Source organism: Squalius cephalus (genome assembly GCF_949319135.1).
Source record: "Squalius cephalus genome assembly, chromosome: 4".
Taxonomy (NCBI): Eukaryota; Metazoa; Chordata; class Actinopteri; order Cypriniformes; family Leuciscidae; genus Squalius; species Squalius cephalus.
Genome location: NC_137125.1, coordinates 17,717,583 through 17,734,367, shown reverse-complemented (window position 1 = coordinate 17,734,367; position 16,785 = coordinate 17,717,583). Strand labels below are relative to the sequence as shown.

General features: G+C 38.3%; 2 protein-coding genes across 2 annotated transcripts in view; one reads left to right on the top strand and one right to left on the bottom strand.

The window, feature by feature from the left end:
• The window catches only part of LOC307157382 (uncharacterized protein), a 388,998-nt gene that overhangs the window by 22,657 nt on the left and 349,556 nt on the right, over positions 1 to 16,785 (top strand). The window lies entirely within an intron of this gene.
• Positions 9,121 to 12,211, bottom strand: LOC307157640 (zinc finger MYM-type protein 1-like; the record flags this gene model as incomplete). Its single annotated transcript, XM_079869567.1, has 3 exons — positions 9,121 to 9,648; positions 10,456 to 10,561; positions 11,055 to 12,211. 3 exons carry the CDS (start codon positions 12,209 to 12,211, stop codon positions 9,121 to 9,123), a joined length of 1,791 nt encoding a protein of 596 aa, XP_079725693.1.

Sequence of the window (16,785 nt, the reverse complement as noted above, 5' to 3'; positions counted from 1 at the left end):
ATGAAAATAGTGACTGTGTAATGGAGGATGATCAGATATTTCTTTTAATTTTATTATTAATTTAGTTTGTATTATTAATTGTATTATTTTAATTTAGCATGTTTAGCAAGCTATGGAGAAACCGGAAACTATAACAGACAAGTGACCGATCCTGAGTGACTACATCACTACACGCATTCTAGCGTGTAGCGGTTGGCTAATTCCGGGCAGAGAACGGTTTCTAATCGTGCTGTGCCATACCAGGCTCAAGTGAAAATACAACTGGAATCGTTCCTTACCATTCTTAGGGTGTATTCACACCTGCCTTGTTTGGTTCGATTGAATCAAACTCAAGTTCGTTTCCCCCCCTTGGTGCGGATCATTTGGGCAGGTGTGAATACAGCAATCGCACTCGGGTGCGGACAAAACAACCGAACCGAGAACCAGCTGAAGAGGTGGTCTCGGTACGGTTCCAAACGAACTCTGGTACGGTTCGTTTATGGTGTGAACATGAACCGACCCTACTGCAGAAAACTGCGTCTTTTTATTTGACTGCTCTTATGAGGATACTTAACAAAACGGACATTTTGGCATAATGGTGTGTGTTATTGTTCGTTCAAGCGTGCACGTGATACTGTTGCGCGTCTTTCTGCGCGTTGTGTGTGCATCAGGACATTAACAGACAGAGCGTTCTCTTTTGTCTTACCGCGCTTAAATGGTTTAAAAGCATGTTCTCTCCGACGGAACTGTCTTGCAGCACATCGTCGTCTTCTCAAAATCCTAATTACAACATCGTATAGATGACATTGTCATATGATGCTCATTAGTTTCTTCATATTGCGTTTGTAGAGAATAACACCAAATCAGTAAAAGAACAAATATTGCATTACGAAATATCTTCATGTTGAGCCTGTTTTTGCACTTCCTGCTTTTCCCTACTTGAGAATTCCTGTCCAATGAATGGATGACCTTAGCACATGTGTGGTTTTGTTTACAAATTTTGGTTCACTTGCAAAAAGAGCAGTGTGAAAGCGAACCGTACCAAACAAAAAAAATCAACATTGTATTTGGTCCGGACCAAAGCAAGTGAACTATCGGACTTTCCTGGTGTGAATACACCCTTAGAATCGTTCGGGCCACCGGTGGAAAAGCGGCTTTTGTGAGCAATGCAGTGGTGTAATGGCAATTTACATTAAAATCTTTTATTACAGATTTGTTTCCAAATAAAATAAACATATGGGTAACCCCTTGAACTTGGTCAAAAGATAATCCGTTTATCATCCTAACTGGAAAACACTATTTTCATTATCAATTTTCTTTATTTTTGCTAATTTTAGTAAACTTTTACTTAGCGTGAGTACAAACTTAGCATGCATCCTACACTGTATTTAATACAGGGATCGGCTTGAAATAGTGACCTCTCCTGGTTTATTTGGTGTTAACATCAGATTCTGATGCAATCTTTACAGTATCGAATGATTTATTATTCTTATCTGTATGACCAAAAATAATATTTTAAGTTCTTTCCACTTTCCATTATCAGGAAAATTGGAAGTAATCACCCGGTCCCTCAACTGACCTCAGAGGGTTAATAACTGCCAGCTTGAAAGTTTTTGAGGTGTGTCCTAAAGAAAGAGATTTTTGAATAATATTGAGAAGACTTTCTGTAATTGTGGCATCTTCTGTCCCCCAGTATGGTCTATATGCAAACTACAGGGTGGGCCATTTATATGGATACACCGTAATAACATGGGAATGGTTGGTGATATTAAAGTCCTGTTTGTGGCACATTAGTATGGCCACCATGGTCACCACCCATCTTGAGGAGTTTGCCCCCTCACATATACTAATGTGCCACAAACAGGACTTTAATATCACCAACCATTCCCATGTTATTAAGGTGTATCCATATAAATGGCCCACCCTGTACAATTGATCTAAAGTATTACTCACTGAATACATAACATTTTTACTTACAATTCTTTCCATAAATTTTGCCAGGACAGAAGTCAATGCCACTGGGCTAAAATTGCCAGGCAGAGTTTCTATGGATGTTTTATTGTAAATATTTTCCACATATGTGGTACTGTTTGCTCATTAAGTAATCTCTGAAATTACTGTGTAAGTGGTCCCTTGAGTTGATTTCCTTAAGCTTTTAAAACCCTTCCCCTTAAGCCATCAGGACCTGAGCTAAACATGCAGCCACCTCCTGCTTTTAAGAACCACTTATTTTACCAATCTCAATAAGACATTTAAATGATACCAAACATGAATGGGAATAAACAATAGATTCACAAGATATATGTCACGGTGGGTTGCAGGAACGCAGACGGATTCGAGGATATAATTCCAAAATGAGGGTTTATTGGAAATTAAACACAGAACGGCAGAACAGGTAGCAACACACACTAAATATAACGGAGATCGGACAAAAGCTGTGTCCCAATTCAAACACTGCACCCTTCGAAGGCCGCATTCGAAGGCAGATTGCGTCACAGCAGTGCTACGAAGGCTGTCCCAATTCAAACTCTGCACCCTTGGAAGGCCGATTGCGTCACCGCGGTGCGACGAAGGCTGCCCCAGTTTGGAATTTCATTCAAATGCGACACCAAATGCGCCCTTCGTTTCTCAGACAAACGAAGGATACAAAAATGGACACTTCACAGCTTACCCTTCCCCAGATTTCATAGCGCGCCGGTGACAAGGCAATTTTATTCAAAGAAAATGGCGGTGTTAGTAGTGTGGTGGCCGAGGAATTTGCATATAAATGCAAGTATTGTGTTTTAATTTATTAAAATAGCTAGCGAAACATGTGTTAAGGCATAAATATGGACCAAGCACTGAATCCCCTGTGGGAAAACAATCAAGTTAAATGAATCAAATACTACATTTAATATCAACAAGATGCTTTTCTTGCTTAGTTTTTTTTGTCTTGTTTCTGGTACAAATATCAAAACATTCTTACATTAAGAAGCATTTACTAGACAAGCAAAAGTTATTGTATTGTTTCAGGAAAAAATTACTTAAAATAAGCAAAATAATCTGCCAAATGGGGTAAGTAAAATAATCTTGTTTTCTGTTTGATTTAAGATTATTTTGCTTAACCCATTAGCAGATCATTTTATTGTTTTAAGCAAAAACCTAATTTTAAGTAATTTTTCCCCAAAAAAAGAAACATTTCAATTGGCTAAATGCTTCTTGAGTTAAGATTTTTTTAGATGTTTGAACTAGAAACAAGACAAAATATTTAGTAAGAAACACATTTTTGCAGTGAATTTCAAGTAGGAGGGTATAATAAATAAAACAACAGCACAAATCCAGCTGAAATGTGGTAGATAAAAATACCTGAAAAACATAGCGGTGTCTGCAATACATCATTTAATTTACCCGAAATAGCTAGCAAAACGTGTTTCTTAAAAAAACCTGACCTTAAACTAAAAAACTGCACAACTTCATTTTTCAGGTGGTCTGAGGCAAAACTTGTTGTAATTCTTTGTTTTGTTTCAGGGACCAAGGAGCAGACAGCTGAATTTATTAAATTGTGGGCCGAAAATGATAATTTATTTATAGGGGCCCAAAACTCGGCCATTGTGGCTTGGAGGTAAAGTCATTAACCATTTGTAATATTTCCACTAGCTTGTATACAAAAATTAGCCCTCACCCTATTCAAAGCCCACAGCAATGAGACAACAACTAGTTAAGGCAATAGTCTTTCACATTATTTTTTGTAGTTTTTTTTGTCTACAAACATTTTAAGCAAACTTGAGGATCCAGGAATATAATTTCTGGAGTATTTTGTATGCATGTACTGCTGTGTGATTTTCTAATGTTAAGATTGCAACCCTGTCTTAATATCTTTCGTAAGTCTTTCCTTTTTCTCCTTTTTTAGGAGAATTTAGGAGAAAATGGACCTGCTGGGGAAGGTCAATGTGCTAGTGCGAGTTTTCCCTCCGCTCCACTGGTGTCAGTTATGTCTATCAAAGAAAAAAACACACAGACTCCTGGGAAATCTGGTCAAGCCAGTTTAAAGCCACACCCCCAGTCAGAAGTCTGTTTGCGCAATGGAGGGTGAAGCTTGTTAGGACCAATGCAGTGGACCAATCGTTGCCCTCACCCTCGGCTCCCTCTATTGTGTTTGTGTTTAACTTTATGTCCAAGAACATTACCTTTATCTTCTGCTATGTTAGCTAATATTAACGTGAACACATAGTCAAGGCCAAGCAGCTCCAGCTCTGCAGTTAACTTACCCCGATGTATGATTCCTCTGCAGGTGTTATACGAAGTTTGACATTGTCCCACAGGTTTCCAAAATTGTTGCTTTGCAGAATTTGCTGTCTGCTCTGTTTCTTTTTAAGCGCAGCGCTCAGAAATTCCTGGTGATTTCTATAACCAAATTTGATAATGGCAGAATTGGCGGACATCTTCGTTTGTTACAGTGTGTGTGTGTGTGTGTGTGTGTGTGTGTGTGTGTGTGTGTGTGTGTGTGTGTGTGTGTGTGTGTGTGTGTGTGAATCAATGAAAATTAACGTTAGCAGGGCATGCAGATGCAGAGCGTGCCGTGCGAAGATAATCTAGTGTGTGTTTGGTTATTAGTAGTGATGGGTCGTTCGCGAATGAGCCGGATCTAAGAGCTGGCTCTTGTAAGGTGAAGGTCGGGAGCTGGCTCGCATATCTGAAGAGCCGACTCTATTTTTAAAAATATAGCCTATAGAAATTAAATCATTATGTAATAATGAAATGATGAATGATTATATGGATGAATGAATGATTACAAAAAAATAATTATATGGGCCTAAAGGCGGACACACATTTGTTTCGACTGTCTGATCAGCCTCACATTCTGTTCCTGTCAATCATACACGCAGTGGCGGCTGGTGAAAAATATGTTAGGTGGGGCTGTGTCATATTCGGTTATTTTAAATAGCTTGGCCTTGGTAACCATGGGACACCAGGTCTTATAGCGTTGTGGCTCCCAGGTTGTGGAATGCTTTTGCTCAAGACGTCTGTCAAGCATTCACCCTTCTCTCCTTCAAAAACCTTTTTTTTTTTTGTCTGAATATTACTCTTTAGCTCAGAATCTTTAAATTGTACCTTATTATGAATGTTTATGTTACTTGCTTGAATCTTTAACCTAACTTTGTAACTGACCTCTGTATATTTATATCTGCCCTTGGTATGTCCATCTTTGATGTTGAGGTTTATTTAGTTCAATTCCTTAACCTAGGCCTATATTGTAAAGCGACCTTGTTGGAAAGGCTATATAAATAAAAAAAATCCTATTATAATTAACCCTCTGGGGTCTGGGCTGTTTTTGGGGCCCTTGAGATGTTCTGACATGCCCTGACATTTGTGCTTTTTTCAGTTGCTTATAAACATATTAATGGCAAAGGTGTAAATTCACTCTATAAAGCACAAACAGGGCTACCATAATATGTGAGCCATGTGTATGTACATGTTTTCATTTTTGAGAGAATAATGTTTATGCGTGGTTATTGAAAAAAATAAAAAATAAAATTTCTGAAATAAGGCCACAAAACACATAGTAAATATGTGTCAATAAGACTTGACAAATGGATGTCCTCGCCTAGTGTTTTTTCTTCAAAATTATGTGAAAATAGTCTTGCTTTATCGTTCACATAAAACCATACATTGATTTAAATTGATGTAAAACAGGTTTTGCTTGGAAAGCCAATATGCGAGGGGGAGGAGTAGTTTACACCTTAGATTACAATGTCCCACCCACTCTGCATAATGATGAGCCATTCACTCAGGTGTGAAACTGACTGAGCCACAATACAAGGACAAAAGATATATTTAGAAGAAGACTTATATTGACCATTTAAGATTTTGCTTACATCTATCTTGTAAATATGTTTTGCTATTTTATTAAAAAGGTTACAATTACAACAATAATTACAATTTCAACAATATTTCAAGTGTACTCTTTCTTTGTAAAAAAAAATGATTATAGGCCTACATTTTATCTATGTATTCATATTTCAGTCGATTTTTACTCATCTCAGTAGCAATACAGTTTGCTAAAACATCATCATTCATTCACACACGCGATTTAAATTTAACTTCTGGCAAAGATGAAGTTGACGATAGGCTAATGACTCGCGATCTTCGCAGTAGGCTAGTGTTTTGGATGGTTTTGTTTAGAACCAGCTTTCTGTAAATATATTTCACATTTATTAGACATGTGAGGCGAGTAGGCTACGGTCTGGTTCATGATGATCTCCAGTTCAAGCACCTTATGTTGTGATTGCTAGCCTATATTTACTTTAACCCTCAGACGGTCCTCGGTAATTTCTGACCGAAACATTTTCTGTTTTGAATTTCTAAAAATCACAGCTTCATCGGAAAGTTATGAAACTTGGTGACTTTTATGGCATTAGGTATGTGAATAAAAAAAAAATTGGGGTCATGATCCGAGCATGCTAAGTGGCCGTAAAAAAAATAGTCACACTACAGGCCTTTGGTCAAAAATGACCGACCCATAGGAAATGAATGGGAAATTGACAAAAAAAAAAAAAATTCTCCGAATTTTTGTGTGTACAATCTACAAATCGGCCACAATCCTAAAAAAAGTACACAGCTGTAAAGGGGTGACACTCTACAACATCAAGAGTGCAAAAAAGACACACCCACCCACCCACACACACATACACATACAAACACACTTTTATACACATACACACCAATAATTTTGATTACAAAAAATCTGTTTTGAATTTTTAAAAATCACAGCTTCATCGGAATATTACGAAACTTGGTGACTTTTATGGCATTAGGTATGTGAACACACAAAAAAATTGAGGTCATGATCCGAGCATGCTAAGTAGTTGTAAAAAAAATAGTCACATTTGTGGTCTTTGGTCAAAAATGACCCCCATAGAAAATGAATGGGAAATTGAAGAAAAAAAAAATATATATTATTTTACAGAAAGTGTTATAATTGAATGAATTGCATTTTTTGTTACAAATTCTGTAAAAAAAAAAAAGTAAATGTGTCCATAAACAGCTGGGGAATTCACATGCCTCTCCATAGAGAACTGTAGATGCCATCTAGTGGTTACACCATGGTTCTACGCTTTCTCTCCATACTCTCACCAGATGGTGCTAATCTGCTTAAAACATTTTTTTTTTGAAGGCCTAGACTCTATATTAAACTAAAATACTGCATTAAATAAAAAAAAATAAAAAAACATATATATATATATATAAATTGTTTTATTATTTATAATGGCAAAAATAGACCATAAATATTGCATAAATATTAATAAATTCAATAAAATTCCCTCAAAATACAAAATTAAAAAGAATAAATAATATAGAACAAAAATAAATTGCATTGGTTTTACTGGGATGGAGGAAGTTTCATTTTTAGGTGTCCGGTCACTTCTGACCGGGAAGGCCCAGGGTGTGACTCCGAAAGGAAGACCTTCTGAGGGTTAAATCCAGGAAATTTGTTAATGAAAAAATTATTAAAATTAAGATACAATTGATACAAAACGAAATTTGTTTTAAACATCAAAAGGACATTTATTAATATGTATTCGTGTCAAAATGACAAATAAACAGATTTTCCTATTCAATTTTGCATGGAAACGCTTCCAAGACGATTGCGTGTCGCGTGAAAAATAGGCGTCGGTTCTATTTCTAGAATGCACGCGTTTTCCACGCGGCTCGTGCCACGCCTGAGACGCGCGTCTCACACAGGCAGTGTGCAAACTCTAAACTGTTAACATGGGAGCCGAAATAAAAACGGACACGCCACGCAGCTGAGACGCTTACGCCACGCATCCAGTGTTTCACCGGCCTTATTCAGCGGATGTGGGCGTTTCACAGGTTTGTATGGATCGCCTCACATTTGCGTTTGAATAGCGCGGTCTCCGTAGGCGGAGTCACATTAAAACTTAATTAGCTGAGATGAGAACGACTGACATCTCTCTCTTTACATACATATTATATAAACTGTGAATATTTGTTTTTTATAAAAATTACTTCATTTAAAAGAAGAGAATTCAAGCTTCATGCCTGTGTGACTGTATGCCTGTTTGACTGAGTATTCGCTGAGTTACAGTTCATTTTCGGACGCGTTTCAGAATTGACTTCACTGACGGAGAGTAAGCAGAACTCGCATCATGTTTATTTTTCTTTATTTGGCGAAAAGCACAACACTTTGTTTTTATTATGAGCATACACAAAAAAAAAACACACTAAACAGGATCGATTGATGTATAACACAAGCATATAAGATAAAAATTAATATTTTTTTTTATTTTATTTTTGCACTCATACGGAAAAAAACGAGCCTATCGCGCCGGCGCGATAGCCGACCCCAGGGGGTTAATAACCACCCAGGATACCAGTGCTCTGTGAAAAGTAATTATTTAATGCCAATATTAAAAGGTTGAGGCATTTTTGCACAAAAACAAACATATTGCACAAACTTTCTATTTGCATTTGAAATTTAACTCTAACAAAATACTTAGTGATTAATTAGCTGATTAAATACAACTATTACCTGCAACAATTTTGAGTGATTTTAAACAAATGTTCCACAAAATGTACAGTAAATAACAAACATAATATTAAAGGGATAGTTCACCCACAAATGGTAAAACCATTTTTCTTTTTGAAAAAAAGAATACCGGTGATAAAAAAAGAAAATTTCTCTGGCATTTCTTTCTTTTTGCTGTATCGAAAACGTACCGAACCATTTTTGGGTGAACTATCCCTTTAAAGGGATACTCACCCTCATGTTGTTTCAAACCTTTATGAATTTCTTTCTTCTGCTAAACAGAAAGTAAGATATTTAGAAGAATGTCAGTTACCAGACAGTTTTAGATACCATTGACTTCCATAGAAAAAAAAAAAATACTATGGAAGTAAATGGTATCTAAAACTGTCTGGCAACTGACATTCTTCTAAATATCTTACTTTCTGTTCAGCAGAAGAAAGAAATTCATACAGGTTTGAAACAACATGAGGGTGAGTATATGATGACAGAATTTTCATTTTTCAGTGGAGTATCCCTTTAAGACAATTTATATTTATAAAATTACTATGTACAAAGAAACAGTGTGTGTGTGTGTGTGTGTGTGTGTGTGTGTGTGTGTGTGTGTGTGTGTGATCTCATTTGTACAGGAATTTTGCTCTTCTCTCCTTCTGAGTGGCAAACCTCTCAATGACCCTTTTGTTGAAGTCAGGAATGTCCCTGATAAGTTTCTTCTCCATGGAGAGCATCGCCAGAGCATTCAGGCGATCCTGCGTCATGGTGTTTCTCAGGAAAGTCTTGATCCTCTTTAAAGTAGAGGAGCACCTCTCAGACTCAGCTGTAGTCATGTGTGTGGTGATGAGGATCTTGAGAAGACTGACAGTCTCTGTGAAAGTGCTCTGAAGGTTGTTCTCCATGAAAAACTGGTACAGAGGTACTGCACCACTGCAAGCCTTGAACTCGTCGTTCTCATAGATAAGGGACAGTTCTGTTTTGAGCTTGGCCTTGTTCAGCATGGGGTATGCCTCCACTGTTGTTTCAAGCGCTGTGTCAGGGAACTTCACACAGTGTTGTGGGAAGAGCTCTCCATGCAGCAGTGTTGCGCTGATGAGGTGCTGGGTGAAGGAGAACCGCTCCTTGGCATGGGTCAGGATGGTATCACATACCTGTAAAAGATTCATCAGCATAAATTTCCAATAAAGCCATTTTAATGAAAGTGATTCTGACTGAACGAGTCAAGTATGATATTAAAGGGATAGTTCACCCAAAAATGAAAATTGTGTCATCATTTACTCACCCTCAAGTTGTTTCAAACCTGTATGAATTTCTTTCTTCTGCTGAACACAAAAAAAGATGTTTTGAAAAATGTCAGTAACCAGACAGTTGATGGACCCCATTGACTTCCATAGTATTTTTTTTCCCCCAACTATGGAAGTCAATGGGGTCCATCAACAGTCTGATTACTGACATTCTTCAAAATATCTTTCTTTGTGTTCAGCAGAAGAAAGAAATTCATACAGGTTTGAAACAACTTGAGGGTGAGTAAATGACACAATTTTCATTTTTGGGTGAACTATCCCTTTAAAGGTTTTAACACCATTATTTCTAATTGCACTTTACACTACGTTTACTTCTCCTCACTAGTTCCCTATTGGTTTCCGTTACAAAACAAGGTTTAATTTAAATATATAAACCACTTTTTTTTCTGTCACATGTGACAATTCTTTACACACTGAATTTCTTTTCAATGAAAACTGCTATTATTTTGCTGCTTGTGACTGCTTTGTCATAAACCTGAATCTACTGAACTAACAAGAATATAAATTCTAGACCACCTGGTCCATCAATCGATCAGTCAGATGTGGGAATATGCCATCCTAAGGTTTGTTTTATTTTTTTATTACATAGCTACATACCACCACAGAAATAAAAATCTTTGTAGAGGAAACACTGACTGTTACATCTCAACTTACCTCTGTAGCCAGCCTCTGTTGTTCTCCTGTTCCCAGTATCCTTCGTCGCTTTATAGGCTGCTGCTGGTCCGATGCACCATCACCACACAAAGAGGGAATAGAGGCCCTGGTCCAAAAATATAGTTTAAGTTGTTAACCTGTCATCAGACTTCTTAACCTCCAACAAGTGCACATCCACTGACTCATATACACACACATAAGGACTATGCCTATCAGCTAGTCATCTGTGATGTACATAATATTACATTGTTATCATTGTTCTATTATATTTCTAAGCTGGATGCATTCTGATGTGTCCTGTGTAAATTATAGTCTCTAAATGACAAGAAGTTAATATTTAATAACAACCTTCTAGAAATTGACCTGGTAACCTGAATAAGCCTGTTGTTAGAAACTGTTTTTGATAACTACTTTACCTTCATTATTATCCAAATCTAATAGTCTCTTTGCTTTTAAAATACTGAAACGCATATAATTGTAATGGGCTTATGATAATCATCCAGTTGGATGACTAGGCACATTTAGACACAAATCTGGAAATAAGCAAATCACATTTCTAACAAAAGTTTTATCAGCCAATCGTAAATAAAGTTATTTACCTGATCGTTTGCACGCTGTCTGTAAACTTCTGGACAAGTGATTTGATGAAAACTGCGTCGATGTTCCTTTTCTGCAGCTGGTTGAACAGCATGTCCACATGTGGCATGATTTTGTGGAACAGTGCCAGAAAAAAACAGAAAGACTCGTCTTCAAGCATCCTCACAAAGCCCCCAGCCTCTCTGACAGTTAGTGGATCAAAGTTTCCATTATCTCTGATGGTCTGAAAACACTTTAGGAGGTCATCTCTTTGTTCGTACACGGTGTTTACAGCGCGACTGTGGAAGTTCCAACGTGTTGTAGAGGCTCTGGGAAGTCTATGGGCAACCACTTGGTCAAGTACGGTGGTTCGCTTGGGTGACCTGGAGAAGAAAGCAGAAAATCCTGCAAGATCGGAAAAAAAAGTGCAGATTTTGGGAATGTGTGACGTTGCCTGCTGCATGATGAGATTTAACTGATGCGCGTAACAGTGGACGTAATGAGCGTTTACATGGACATCCATCACCTTGCGCTGCACTCCGCCGGTGGCTCCCCTCATTACATTAGCTCCGTCATAAGCTTGGCCGATAAGTTTGGCTTTTTGTCCATCTGGGACTATGACGCTTAGCCTCTCCAGAAGCGCTGTAGCGATGGTGTCTGCCGTGGCATTCTGGATCGAAATAAACTCATAAAACCGCACTTGTATGTTGTTTTTGCCGTCTAAATAACGTAGCACAAGCACCAGCTGACAGTGGGTGGAAATGTCAGTTGTCTCATCAGCTTGTATGGAGATGAAATCTGCGCTCTTGACTTCCTCCAGAATGTAATCCTTCAGCACTGACAGCATGCAGTCTAATGACTCATTTTGTATGGTCTTTGACGTACCTTTAAAAACGGTGGCTGTCTTGAGGTGCTCCTCCAGCACGCTGTCGAGTGAAGCAACGAAGTCCACCAGTCCCCTGAAAATGCCGGGATTGTTCGAGGTGTCAGTCTCGTCATGCCCACGCAAGGCCAGCTCAAAAGCCCCACAAAACTTCACACAGTCAATTATTTTTGATAAGATGTGCCGGTTTTTATCCACCTCCTCGTTGTGTTTCCTCACCGCAACCCTGTGGCCTTCATCAAGCTGCGTCGCGATGTTAACCCTTCCCAGTACAGCTAGCTTGACGGAATTATCCATGTGTACCTTGGTGTTCTCGTGTTTCGTTACTTTCTCTGACAAGTGCTTCATATGCCTCACTCCGGTAACTGTCCATGCTGGATCTGTCCCCGTATTTTTGAAAAGTATGCACGGAAAGCAAAATAAGGCATTAGCATGAGAACATCCAGCCAACCAAGCCTTTCTGGTATACCAGCTGCGTGAGAAGCCTCGCACGTACTGCTTTCCGTTATCACTTGCCTGTTGTCTGATCGAAATATCTGGTTGATCTGGGCCCAGCTCTTTCACACGGAGTTTATTTACTAAGCTTCGTCTTTCAAACGGATATTGGACAAGAGATTGAATCGAGTTAGAGTCGTCTGGAGTCATTTTGTTCGCCGTTGTAATTTATCATACAGTAAAAATGGCGCCCTATAGAATGAAACTCGATACTTTAGTAGTGGTTCGTGCCCATTGCTCGCGCCTCGCGGCCGCGTGCAGTTTGGGGCGCTAGGCGAAGCGCCCATAGCTGACTAGATTTGAGCTCGCTGATTGGCTACAGTTTATGTCAAACATTTATATCTAAAATCAGCAATTGGCTAAACTGCTCCAAAGACCCGCCTTTCTGGGGCGCTTTCTCCAGCTGCTGATCACGTGTACAGATCTAGACAGGACGTGTAGAAAAAACAGACATTTTGGATTTCTATAATATTTTTCACATATACTAGGTGCATTTACTATCTCAAACACACAAATATTGATAATTTTATATATGATTTATTTATGTATTTACATGTATTTGCCTAGAGTCTATGGTATTTGCTCATGGGGGGGTGGCGCCCTAGCGCCCTCTATTGGCCAGCCGCCCCTGCATACACGCGATGTCAACCAATTGAACTGCATGAGGGAGGGCCGAGCCAACTCACACACACACACACACACACACACACACACACACACACACACACACACACACACTAGAGATGCGGATAAACTGCATATCGGGCAGATGACGTGACAAAAAATAATATTTTAATTAAATTCGGGCAGGTGGCGGTTGAATCAGTCAAATAAAAAAAGTTTGCCACTTAGCAAACCTGCAAGCTATGAGCCCAGCTTATTGAAGGAGGCCTAAACGTCCCGTAGATGAGACTGCATGGGTTATTTTGTTTCGATATTAGCTATATTTTAAAACAGCCAGTCATTGTAGCCTACCACTCGTGGAATAGGCATTTAAAAGAGAGGCAGATTATGGAGTGATATGACTCAGAAATTACATTGGGCAATGTTCAGATGTCATTCAGCGAGATGTTCAGAAGAACGCAAGAGCTAAATTTCTACAAGCTGAATAACATCCACACAAAAAAAATAAGAAGGAAAAATCTGAAAACTTTGCCCATTAATTAGATGTGCAAGGCAAGCAGGCAAGGTTTCGGGTTGTTATGGACAATTAAAAATGTGAATATTCACGTTGCACTAGCGGTGGACTTTCAGCGAGTTAAAACATTTAACAGAAAAAAGAGCCGAAATGCCCATCACTAGTTGCCAGTGTTTCACTTTCCCTCCAATATTATGATGTTCCCAGTAAGCACACATACGTCACCGCGACTGGGAACATAATAAAGAAACCTGGACTCGGTCGAGACCAAAAGCTATGTTTGGCAAGACCAGTGGCCGAGACTGAGACAAGTCCGAGTCCAAATACCAGCGAGTCCGAGACAAGTCCGACACCATAGACTCGAGACCAAGATTTAAACATGTTAAGATAGAGTGATTTGTTAATTGGGTTAAGAGAAATGTTTTTCAGAACTGAAACACGATCGGGTCAACAGAATGACTCACACAATGGTTTGTGTTTGTCCTCAGTGCTGGAAACAGAGCAAAGTGACACACATCAGCGGGTCGCTGTCCTCAGTAAAGCATGTGACTGAAGATGCTGCTTGTAGATGTAAGTGTCTACTTTTTTAATCATTAGTAATTGTTGAATAAGCTATGCATTCATCTTTGATATAAAACAAACAAACAAAAAATTGTATTACATTAATTAGAATCTAATGAGAATCACCACCAGAAAAGAATGAAAAAATATATATATTTTGAGACATTATGCAAAATAAACTCAGCAAAAAAAGTAAAATATTTTTTTCATGATACTGTATTTTAAAGAGCATTTTGATTCAGATTTTTTGTCAAGACATTACTACATCAGTTTTAGACCCTTAATTAATCTCTGATGATTAAAACGGTTTAGAAATACATGCAAAAAAAGGTGCACCTCGAACATGCTTTAGATTGGGAAAGTTTTAAAAGTGATTGTTAACAAGTATCTGAGTCTTCAAAACAGATTAGTTACAGGCCACATTCTCTAAATTAAACACAAAATAATGAATGGCTCAGATGTTCGCTTTAGTTTGTTTTAATGAATAAAAAAAAATCATCATTTATTTTATTATAATCATCATTTAGGGTTTATTGCGCCCTCTGCTGTTTGTGAAATTACAACACTTTTCAGTTACCAGGGCCTCCAAATCAGCTATAAATAGAATTTGCAGTAATGCTATACAACAGTGTCCCATTAGTTAATGTTAGTTAATGGATTTACTAACAATAACTAGCAATGCATTTGTTACAGTATTTTTAGTTATCCCTAAACACGAGAAGTGACAGATATGTGCAGGTATAAAATATCTAGAGGTCCTCTTTCTTCTTATCATCTTTTGGGGTTCTGTCTTTCTCACTCTTCCACTACGGCTTGATCTACAATCAACAGACACAGACACTTTAGTTCAACTTACTGAATTTATGACTCAAAGATGTCAACAAGGTATTTTCGCCCACAGAACTGCCGTCACTGGATATTTTCTCTATTTTGGGCCATTCTCTGTAAACCCCAGAGATGTCTGTGAGTGAAAATCCCAGTAGATCAGCAGTTTCAGTAATACTCAGACCAGTTTGTCTGACATCAACAACCATGCTATGTTCAAAGTCACTTAAAGGTGCAGTAAGCAATTTCTGAGAAATGCTGTTGAAAGTGGATCGGACCGAGCACCAAAACACACTTGTAGCCAATCAGCAGTAAGGGGTGTAAAGGTGGAGGCCCCTGTGTTGCATAAGCTGCGTCTGAAATCGTGTACTATGTGAGTAGGTACTACATTTAAATTAGAACGTACTTCGCGACCGTTAAAAAAGTATGTTCTATATAGTATGAATACAGGTAGAATGAATGTTTTTTTGTTAGAAATAGTGATTTAAAGTGTTAGTTTTAGTTAAATGAAAAAAGTGAAACTATTATACTAACTATATACAATATTTATGCTATATTCTATAGTATAAAGATAATGAACATGTCTATTTTTTGTTAAAGTCAGTGAACCGTAACAAAACAGTGAGCAGTTATAAAGGAAACAGCAATAATGAACAAGCTACAGTGAATGAAATAAGAAAAACTACTATACTAACTATATACAATATTTATATTCATACTATGCTATATATACTATTTATAATTATATACTCTAATTATATACTATATATAACAACTTCTATAATAACTATATACTAAATACTGTACTAATTCAAGATAACTACCCTATGGATTGAAGCAGAGGTGACATATTTGAACGCAGTGTCTTTTGCAAATAGGATGCTTGTATTTCTTGCAAACATAAGTTGTCTTGACATCCCTTGGGAGGCAGTCTAGGCATCTTTTACAGTCTAAGCATCTTGGGACGAGCAGTGGTGGGGCCTGCAGTGGTGGGGTCGGCCGTGGAGAGGCGAGCAGTGGTGGGGCCTGCCGTGGAGGGACCAGCTGCTTCATCATCTTCCTGCAGTTTTCTGAAGAGAAGCAGAGAGCTTTGTGCACATGGGCCATACTGCCTGATTTTACATAGGGGGACACCAGTGCTCTCCCTAGCTCCTCCAAAAAAAAAAAAAACTCCTCTTGCAATTTGGGGAAGTCTGTTTCCACATGGGATTGATTTCCTTCCGAAGCACGAATGCATTGTAGGCAGACACATCAAGCATGTTGTAAAAGAGTGCCATCGGCCAGCGATAAGTCTTCCTCCTACATGAATATGTTGCAACATTCTGGAATATTGCACACACACATACACACAAATTTAGTATATCTGCTCATCAAGTGACAGTTCAATTCACGTTATGAGCTATTTAGCTTAGAATAGAAGTTAACAATTACAATCATAATAATCATAATCAAATGATAATAATCGATGAAAATCGAAAAATTAATGAAAATCGAGCTCTGCCTCTAGAATTTGTCAACGCGTCTGGAAGCTCTGGCTTGTTCCTGCGCACTGTTCCCAGCATTCTTAATTTTTTTTTGAAGCAGCTCTGTGCCAAGAGCATGTGAGGTAAAGAAATTGTCACATGTGACAATATTTCCTTGCAGGCCATGTGTCATTTCAAGGACAACTCTCTTTCCCAGGTTTCGTTCAGGCTGTGCCAGTTTGCCTGTATATACCTGCATATTCCAGAAGTAGCTGGTTTTGGCATCACAGGCAGCCCAGACCTTGATGCCATATTTTCCAGGCTTGCTTGGTATATATTGCCTGAAAGGGCACGGCCCCTTGAATGGAACCAGGCACTCATACACAGTC